Source organism: Lepidothrix coronata, unplaced genomic scaffold (assembly GCF_001604755.1).
Source record: "Lepidothrix coronata isolate B3197 unplaced genomic scaffold, Lepidothrix_coronata-1.0 Scaffold210, whole genome shotgun sequence".
NCBI lineage: Eukaryota > Metazoa > Chordata > Aves > Passeriformes > Pipridae > Lepidothrix > Lepidothrix coronata.
This window is the reverse complement of record NW_016690390.1, coordinates 364326-374304: the sequence shown is the minus strand read 5'-3', so window position 1 is coordinate 374304 and position 9979 is coordinate 364326. Positions and strand designations below refer to the sequence as shown.

At 53.8% G+C, this 9979-nt stretch overlaps 1 protein-coding gene across 4 annotated transcripts; it reads left to right on the top strand.

The window, feature by feature from the left end:
* Positions 1 to 313: 313 nt before the first annotated feature.
* On the top strand, positions 314 to 7000 carry FOXJ1 (forkhead box J1). Of its 4 annotated transcripts, none has more exons than XM_017832973.1 (4): positions 314 to 411; positions 1262 to 1481; positions 1641 to 1810; positions 4568 to 7000. In XM_017832973.1, exons 2-4 carry the CDS (start codon positions 1313 to 1315, stop codon positions 5366 to 5368), a joined length of 1140 nt encoding a protein of 379 aa, XP_017688462.1. In that variant the 5' UTR covers positions 314 to 411; positions 1262 to 1312; the 3' UTR covers positions 5369 to 7000. The 4 variants fall into 4 exon arrangements, with proteins under 4 accessions (XP_017688462.1, XP_017688461.1, XP_017688460.1 ...); XM_017832972.1 differs by having other exon boundaries at positions 1262 to 1810; positions 4568 to 4643; positions 4722 to 7000; XM_017832971.1 differs by having other exon boundaries at positions 1262 to 1810.
* The last annotated feature ends 2979 nt before the right edge of the window (positions 7001 to 9979 follow it).

Here is a 9979-nt window from a genome sequence, read left to right as displayed (position 1 = left end):
GGGTCCCACAGCATCCCCGGGTACCACCCCCCTCAAAATCCCGCCCCGTCCCCATGGCAACGCGCGGGCCAATGGCGCGGCCGGAGGATGTTTACGGGGCGGGGCCGTCGCCGCGGCAACGCGCGAAGCCTCTCGGAGCCGCTACTTAACCCCGCGCCGGGGCGGCCGCGGCTCACGGCGGCTCGGCGGGCACGGCCCGGCCCGGGCGCACCGCACGGAGCCGGCACGGGCACCCCGGCAGCCTCAGGGCTTCTCTTTCCCCTTTCTTCTCCCCCGCCCCCGCTTTTTTTCTTTTTTTTTTTTTTTTTTTTTTTTTTTTTTTTTTTGTTTCCCCCCCTCCACTGCTGTTTTTCCAGAAGCTTCTTGCTCTGTCGTGAACTTTGGCGGTTGGGGGACGACAGCGGGACGGGGGTAAGGGGGAGCCGTGGGGGCCGGGGAGGGCGGTGGGATGGGATGGGACGGGACGGGACGGGCAGCGCGGGCGAAGCAGCTGGAAGGGGCGGTAGGTCTGCGCGGGGGGAGCGGCTCTTGTTATGTGCCCTCCCGGGCGCTCTCTCCTGGCCCAAAACCACGGGATTTGGGGTTTAGAGACTGGCACCGGAGCCAGGCGCCGCATCCCCTACCCGGGGCTCCCCAAAGCCTGAAGCTGCCGGCTCGCTCTGACTGAGGGTGTGCTTGGGATGGGACTCCGACAACCCTGCCCCAAGCCCTCCGAGTTGTTTCTGGTGTGTGCCTGGGGTGGGACTCCGGCAACCCCCCTAAGCTCCCCGAGTTATTTCTGGGTACCAGGGGAAGGTAGAAGAAGAAATAGCCTCAAACCGAGGGAAGTTGGCTGTGAGGGGGGGAAACTTTAAAGTATTTTGTCAAGGTGTTGGACCCAGAGTTAGTCCTGCTAGCAGCAGGTACCCAGAGCTGTGTGTCCCCAAGAAACAACCTCACTTTGTGGGCTGGCAGGGATTTTGGTTGCTTGGGGTGGTTTTTTTGTTGTTTGTTTTTTTTTTTTTAATTCTTTGTTCAGCCAAAAGCTTGCTGGGTAGCGCCAGCCAACGGGTTTGGGTGACATTGGAGTGTAGGGTTTTGAGGGAATTTCCCCAAGGCTCAGGGCTGCTAAAGCCCCCCTGGGGCAGGTGTTGCAGCTCCCTTGCACAGCACCCCAGGGATGAGTCTCACTCAGCAGCACCAGGAGCACCCAGGCCTGGCCCTGCCTGGCTGCCACAGAGCGCCTCAGAGAACATCAGCCTTCTCCCTGTTGCTCTTGCAGGATCCATCCCATCCCTTCCCTCCCTGTGCACCCCGTGCACCCCGTGCAGGCATGGCGTGGTCGAGCCAAGCGCTGAAAGCCAAGGGCAAACTGAAGTGCGTGGAGGAAGACCTGGATGACAGCCTGCCAGACCTCCGCTGGCTGAGCGACTTCACAGTTGCCCAGACAGGCCTGCCCCAGTTATACCCCGGCTCAGACCCCCAGGACTGTTACACCATGAGTGAGAGTCTGTTCAGTCTGGTCGACTTCGAGTCCCCCTGCTCCCCCCTGGCCGCTGACCCGGCGTGCAAGGGCACCCGTCACACCCCCTGCACGCCCGTCTCCTCCTCCACCTCCTCGACGATGCACCACGACATGGCTGTGCCCCCCCATCTCGCAGGGGACATCGACTACAAGACCAACCCACACGTCAAGCCACCCTATTCCTACGCCACCCTGATCTGCATGGCGATGGAAGCCAGCAACAAACCCAAAATCACCCTCTCTGCCATCTACAAGTGGATTACGGACAACTTCTGCTACTTCCGGCACGCCGATCCCACCTGGCAGGTAGGAGACTTGGAGCCCTCTTGCCTTAGCCCCTCTCCCTGCAGAGCTGGGCAGGGCTTTCCACAGCCTCCACCCTGCACGAAGGTCTGCAGGGATGCTGGATGCCACTGGGAGAAGAGTGGCACTGGCAGCCGGTGGGGAAGGGCTGGAACAGGAAAGAACTTGGCTGGGCACAAATGCCACAGCTGCAGGGGTGGCAGAGGGAAGGAGCCATTCTGGAGGAGAGCCCGGGGACATTTTGGGAGCAGGGAGGTACCTGTTGGGCTCCTGGCACCTGAGGCTCCTCTTGGCTCCAGGGCAAAGGTCTCTCAATCCCTACCCTTCTGCAGCTCTCATTGGTTCCTGAGTCCCTCGGGACTGAGCGCACATGGAATTAGCAGGTCAAGTGTCCCTGAGTGCTGAGGACTAGGCACAGGAGAGGGATGGAGATGCCACTTGTTGGACAAGTCACTTGTTGGGGAGGTTCTGAGCAGAAATGCTGCTGCTTTCCAAGCAGGGCAGAGGGCTGAGCTCCTGGCCCCTCAGACAGGTCAAGGAGTCTCCATCACTGGGATGAGCTGCTCAGACCTGCAGAGGGAAGCCCAAGAGAGGTCAAATAGGGCTGCCGTCCCCAGCAAGCACAAGCATGTCCTTGTGGAATTGGGGACAGCCCCCAGGCTCACCAGCTTTGGGGACAGCCTGAAGCCCTGGGGCTTTTCCCAGACACCTTGGCTCGCTGCCCTCCTCCGTCACACGAGGGGACCTCTGGCACATGAGGCTTTCTAGGATGTGGCAGGGCAAGAAGGACCTGAGTGGCTCATCCTTCTGTTATTCCCAGCCCAAACCCGCAGCACGTCACTAACCCTGATGGCAGTGCCCACCCAGGCAGGGCTAGGGAAACCCACTGCAAAGGCCCTGCCCAGGCACTGCCCACATTCTCTCCAGGCAGGTGGGCCTCCAGCAGCTCTTGAACCCCATCATGGGGAAGGGAACCCCTCCCAGTCCCTCTCCAGGGTCACCTTGGTCCCCCAGCCTTCTCCTTGCTCAGGGGACCTACGGGAGAGATTTGGAAGGAGGAGCTGGGTGCCAGAGTGTTGACTTTCTCCTGCATACTCATGGCTGGGTATTCACAACATTTTTAATTAAATGTGTTTATTAAAAAAAGAAAGAAGGTTTTCAATCCCTCTCTGCAGAGATCCAGGGGGTACACTGGACTGGGGCAGGCAGGAATGATAAATATGTTAACCGGCTGGGTAATAACTCAGCCCGGCCTGAGCAAAGTTTGGGATCGGGAGGAGAGATGGGAAGCAGAGAATTCAGCTTTCAAGTCTCTGATCCTTGTAAAATTTCATTAAACTGTAAAATTGAAGTTACCACAGTCTGGATTGTGTGGAGGGATGTCTCTGTTCCTGCTTCTTCTTTCTTTTATTTTTTTTTTAATTTAGTTTTCTGCTTTTTATTTTTCTCTTTTCTTTTTTCTCTTTTGTTTCTATTTACTTTATATATTTTTTTCTTCCTCTCTTTTCTTTTTTTTTTTTCCTTTTCTTTCTTTCTGTGTTCTCATCCCCTATCCCGATTCCCGTACGTGAAGACATCCTGGAAAGGTCATGCCACCCATAGTCCAGGGGGGAGATGGATATATTCCTGTGGGGGCTGAGTGCTTTGGAGAGGAGCCAACAAACCCAAGGAGCTTCAGCCCAGAGGAGGGTTTTGTTGTGTGTGTGTGTGAGTGAGTGAGTGTGTGCATGTTTTTCAACAGCTCTAAGCAATCGAGCCTTGTTTTTCCTATTCGGCACTACGGATTATGGATGAATAAGCATAAAGATATCCAGGCAACATTAAAAAAAAAAAAACACCTCTACCATATCCAATCTCTTAGTACAGTCCTGGCTTTGTGGAGTCCAACGCTGGGTTATTTACCCAATAACTGAGTTTCCTTTCTGATTATTCACATCACTCCAGGCACATTCAGGGTTTCAGAACAGCTCGACGGGAGCAGAAACTCCGCCTTTTCTTTTTTTTCCCCCCTCCCTTTTTTTTTTTCTTCCCCCTCAGCTTATTTGAGCAGTGGCTGATGAAGATGCAGTGAGCTCACACGGAGCTTCCCCGGGCCAGGAGGCACCTCTGGGGACACACAGGGCCACGGTGGAACAGTCCACGTGTCTCTCCGTGTTCTCCCATCTGATTTGTGCCAGGCTGGCTGTGGGAAGGCATGGTGCCTAATTTTTGGGCAAGTATTTTCCCCTCAACACTAGCAATAGGAGCAGATGAACCGGGGGATGCAAGGAGGGCCCTATAATGCCATCCCCCACGGTGCTGCCATGTGTTGCCCCTTGTAATGGGGCTGTGGCCACGTTGGTGTAAGGACTAAGCTCTTCCTCCTCAGATGTGGAGGAGGACCCAACGTCCTCCAGCTTAGTTCCATGCCTAGAGCAACTCAAGGTTTCTCCCAATGCTCTGCATGATCCAAGGCCCCAATTTCCAGCCAAGGAGAGTTGCCCAAAAGCTTCCCATTGGTTGGCAAGTCCTTGCTCGAACCCATTAGCTCCTGGAGTTTCTGGCTGGATGAGACAGGAGGCAGGAAAACTCTGCTGGAGACTCAGGGGTTTAGGGGACTTTCTGCTGAGCATGTAGCCTGGGATGTCCTGACATTGCCAGTTTTGCTTTGTTTTCCTAAAGGTCCTTGCTGAAAATACTGTCCACCAGCTTCCCCACACAGGTAGGTCCTGTGGCAGCAGATGAGCATTCAGCCTCGGTTTCTTTCTCTTTTGGATCTAGAACTCCATCCGGCACAACCTCTCCTTGAACAAGTCCTTCATCAAGGTGCCCCGGGAGAAAGACGAGCCAGGGAAAGGTGGGTTTTGGAAGCTTGACCCCTACTATGCCAACAGGCTCAAGTATGGGACTTACAAGAAGCGGCGGATGTCCCCAGTGCAGATCCACCCGGCCTTCTCCGGAAGAGCCCAGAAGGAAGCACAGCATGTCGTCAGCCCAGCCACTTCAGCCTGCAGCTCCAACAGCATCCTGGAGGCCAACATGGCATCACAGCAGCTGCTCAAAGAGTTTGAGGAAACCACCAGCAACCAGAACTGGAATCCAGTGGGTAACAAAGCTGGGCAGAAGCGCAAGCAGCCCTCGCCCATGCCAACGGCCAAGGCGTCCCGGCTTTCCAGCTCTGCCTTGATGACCCAGGAGGAGCAGACCGAGGTGGGATCGCTGAAAGGTGCCTTTGACTGGGAAACTGTCTTTAACACCAACCTTAATGGAGACTTCTCCACCCTTGTGGATATGGAGCTCCCACCTTCCATCAACCCCGTAACGTGCGACCTGGACTGGACGGGACAAGGGCAGCACATGGACTGTCCCCAGGGGCAGGAGCAAGTCCTCACCGAATCCAACCAGTACAACCTGGACTTTAATGAAACCCTCATGGCCACTACTTACCTGGAGCATCCCTGGGATGAAGGGACAAGCGATTACCTCTCCAACTGCGTCAACATTGACCAGGTGTTTGAAGACATCGACGCCTCTTTGCTGGCAGATGTGATCAACCTGAGCAGTCTGGCACGCCTCCTATAAGACTTTAGGATGCTCTCCCCAAGCTTGGACTTACAAGGGACAAGATTTTCTAGAGATGCCCATGGGTGACTCTTACCAGCTTTGTTGTAAGGTTACTCCCAGAAACACCAGGGGAGAAAAAAACCCACCACCCCAGGAACTGCCTGCTGTGTCTTTAAAGGACACCTCAGAAGTCTCTAGTTTTCTCAAGAGAAGGAAAATAACACTACTTATTTTTTTACATTTTACTTTTAAAAAAGAAATGTGAATTATAATGGTTTTTTTTTTTTCCATCAGGGCTAAAAGTACCTGCTGAATCCCATCCAAGGCAGGAGATTCCTGGTGGCTTAGGACTTGGTAGACTGAAGTGCAATTTCCTCACCTCTTTGTCTCTCTGTTTCTCTCTGTCTTTCCTTTTTCTGTCTCAGTGCAGTTGGTAGATGCAGTGTGATAATTAGCTGGTAAGCAAATACAGGTCCCTTCTGGATTCTCCAAGTTCAACATCCCAGCTGACTTGTGCCTAGGGAAGAAGAAAAGGTTTATAAATTCAGCAAGTGTGCCTCTTTAGATGTTTTTTATATAATCTATTATATATTATATATTCAAAGAAATCTATATTTTTTAGCACTAGAATTTCTTAAGGGGGGAGGGGTAGACTGGAAATGCAGTTTGGGAGTTGTTTTCTATTTTCACAGTTTAAAGGTTTTGTGTTCACTGTTCTGTAAAACAAGACCACGCAAAGGAGGACTCCTGCAGCAACAGGATTCGTGAAGAATCCAGGAACTGGCCCGGACAGGAGAGGAGCAGCAGGGACCAGGGTGCTCCCAAAACTGGCTTTTGTATTTTTTTGTACCCAAAATCCTTGCCGCAGTTGCCAAAGGATCTGGACCACCCTAAACCCTCTCATTCACCCACTGACGTAGCCTCTCTCCACTTTTTTGGTCTGAGACTGTTGCTCTTCACTTCTTCAGCTCTTCCATCAGGCTCCAAGTGCAAGGAAAACCCCACGGCCTGGCCCTCAGCTGGTGGTGGTGGGATCACTCCACATCTAACGCTGCCAGGTGGGACTGAGCAGGAAAGAAATCCACATCCAGGCTCCATCCAGGAGCTCAGGCCAAAGACTTGTGTGTGCAACAGGCTCTGGGGACAGCAGTGGAAATGAAGTCCCGTCCATCCAGGAGCAGCTCAGGAGCCAGGAGAGACACTGGGATGTGCAGCGTGAGTGTGGCAGGGTCTGTGCAAGGTAGCTTGGAAATATTTTGGGAGCAGAGCCAAGCTCTGCTGAAACCTGACTAGAAGCTCTCAAAAACCAGATTTTTTTGCCTCTCCTTTGCTGTGGGCTGTGAGAGGTAGAGCAGCCATTAGGTAGGAGCAAGTAGAAGCTGGAATTTTAGTGGTGTGTCATAGACTTGCCAAAAAAAAAAAAAAAAAGGAAGATTATAAATAGATTCTGTTTTGGTTACAAAAGCACTTAGAAGGGGCTTTGGGATCGGTGTAGCTGTTTGTATTGACAAAGCTTCCTTTTCCTTGTTGTTTTTCTTCTATTTTTCCTGCTTTGGGGATGATGTTGAAGAACTGCAGAGTTACTTGTGCAATTTAACTTTTTTCATGCAAAGTTATTTACAAATTAAAAAAAAATAATAATAAAAAAAATGGAGAAGAAAAAAACCCCATTCTGCCTTCTTGTTTCCTCTCCCCAGCCCAGCTTATACATCCAGCCCCAGGACACGGGAGCTCTCAGCTACTTCCATGACAGGACAGAAATTCCCTGTGGGACAATGGTTACACACCAAATGGGTGACACAAGGCTGGCTGTGTCCTGAGTCCTGGGAGCTGCTCCCAGCCCTGGGAATAGCCTTCCCTGCCCCTGCAGGGAGCTCCTAGGGGTGACATGGGCTGAATGCCTGGGACTATCCCTCTGTTTGTGCCCTGTAGGTGCTCTGGGGAGACCAAGTGACTTCAGAGCCCTTGTGGGCACTGGGCAGAAAGAGAAGCTGCACAGAGATCCCCCTCCAGACCCTGCCTGGGGCTTGTCACAGCCCTTGCTGTCTCCACAGCACAAGAGGAGCACCCTATCACCTTCCCAGTGATCTGCTGGATCCCCTCAGCACCAGGCACTGCAGCAGCCAGAGCTGCCACAGCTGCTCCCAATCCAGCCAATCTCAACCCAAAATAAGGGCTGAGCTCACTGTAGGGGCTGGCCTTGGACTGGATGTGTTTTGTGCTGGGAAGGCAAGATGCTGCCCTTGGGATAAGGTAGGGTTATCCCTGTGGGGAACAGCTTTGGTGTGCCTGGGGGGAATTTTAGAGGCAGATCTGCATCTCTCCTTTGAGCTTGTGGACCATGAACACCAAAAGGCAATAAGGAGTTTCCTGTCCTGGCTTCTCCTCCTCTCAGCTCCCTGTTGATAGGACTGGGAGAGCTGCTGCCTGCTTCCCCCTGGTACTAGTTGCACTTCAGGGCTGCAAAAAGCTGGCAACCCCCCCTTGTCCCTTGGTCCATTTCTTTATTTTGTTTTGCTAGGCACAAACATGTAGTTTCTGTTTTTAACCCCCCTGGAAAAGAGGAGCCTCCAGCATCCCCACCCTGCCAGGGGACTGAAAAAAACAACCTTGCCAGGAAAAACTATTCCAGCCTGCCGGAGCCAGTCGAGGGGTTTAAAGTGAGAAAGGGTGAATATAAAGGAGGCACCAGGCGAGGCCTGAAACAACCTCGTTTTGTTCGGCTTCTGAAAGCAACCGAACCAAGTTGGACGTGAATTTTCTTTTCTTTCAATGAGATGGTTTGTGGAGGGAGCGGTTTTTTAAGCGGCAGCCAGGAGGTGCAGGAGTGGGGGGTGCTCGGGGTGGTGGCATCCCTTCCCATGGGCGCGGGGGCAGGCGGGACACCGCGGTCCTGCCCACGCAAATCCCGGGTGTGCTCGGGGCCAAGCACCGTGCCAGGAGGGACGTCAGGACCCGGCAGCCCTAGACCTGCCCGGGCTTGCCGGTGGCAGCGGGGTTGGAGCCTGTGGCTGGGGCTGGTCCAGCCCTGGGGCTGCCCCGGCTCGCCCGGAACACTCGCGGTGACGGGGTGGGGACCCCCACGCTGGCAGTGTCCCCCCCTGCTACAAGCGGGCAAAGCATCGTGCAATGAAACCCAGAGCACCGCGGAGCTGGCTGCGTTCTGGGGCTTCCACCAGCACCCACCAAAGCGGGTCTGGGAAGAGCCGAGCTCCAAAAAACTCTCTGCAAACTCAGCTTTGCAGCCCCAGCCAGGTCCTTCCCTGACTGGTTATTAAGCACAGGGCAATTATTCCTTTATTATTTATTTCTGCTATTTCCCCAGCCGTCTCCTCATCCATCATCCTTCCCTGATGGGCAAACATTGACACCTCAAACCAATCTCTCGTTCACAGAGGGGGGAAAAAATATACACATAAGCCCTTCTTTTCTCTCCCTTTCTTGCCGTGTCTTTCTTTCCCCGCCATTGAGTGTGGGGTTGGCATGGAGCCATTCTGGCAACAGTCGGCTTTCACTTGCTAATCATCCTAAATATTGAAAATCAACGCCTAGAATAAACAGCTCAAAGATTGGGGCCATCTCTGCTCTGTTTGGAAATGCTAATCTCGCTGCCTTTTGTTTTCCTTGTATGGATTTGGTGGCTTGAGTTTGGAGGAGGTCACAGCTCAGGGGTTCTCTCTCCATCCCCACATTTCTAAAAATTTTTCCCCCACTCTTCGTGAAAAATTCAGCCCGTTTTAACATCCCAGGCTGGAATGGCTGGAGTGATGAGGGGGGAGAAGGGGGAAACAGGATGGAGGAGGGTAGGAAATGGACTTGCCTTGCATAGCAATGAATGAACACCCAAAGTTTGGGAAAAACCAGATTCCAAAACATGCATCACGGAGGATGTGAAATCCACGGAGGATGTGAAATCTCTTGGGAACTACACTCAGATAGGAAGATCTGCTTGGTACAGCAGGTCCCTGGTGGGATTGGCATGGGAACAGCATTGGGGCAGCCTGGCCCTCATGCAGGGTGAGGCTTGGGGACATCTCAGTGACTCCCTGCCCCTGTGATTCTTTTTAGAGGATTTTATATTTGCAGGTCTGGAGATGCCACAGCAAACCCCAGACAGGCTGTGCCGGGCCCCACGGCTGGACTCCAATGGCTTTGCCTGGAGGGATCAGGCTAGATGCAAACACCTCCCTGCAGGGGTGCTGGGGGAGGTGGCTTTGGCAACAGAGAGGGGGGAAAGAGCCCCCGACCACTGTTTTTCAGCAGCGATGTTGCACTGCCAGCAGAGCCCAGCGGGACCTGTGGCATTCGCACAGCCTGGATGGCTCCCAGCACCCTGATGGGGAAACTGAGGCAGGGCAAGGCGGTGGGCTGCTGTGGCTCAGAACCTGATTATCTAGGAGGCACTTTTGGAGCACGCCTGCACCCTGTTTTCAGTCATGTTTTTGGGCTATGGGGGGGGGGGGGGGGGCTGCACCCTCTGGCACTGGGGGAGCACATCCAGCTAAAGTGCTCTCTGTGTGGCACCTCCCGGAGCCCCGGGACGGGTCAGTGGGCCGTTGCCAGTGGTTGTTCCTGGCTGGCACAATGTGCCGGCAGGCCAGGGCTTGCCCTGCGGTGGGGGGAGCGCTG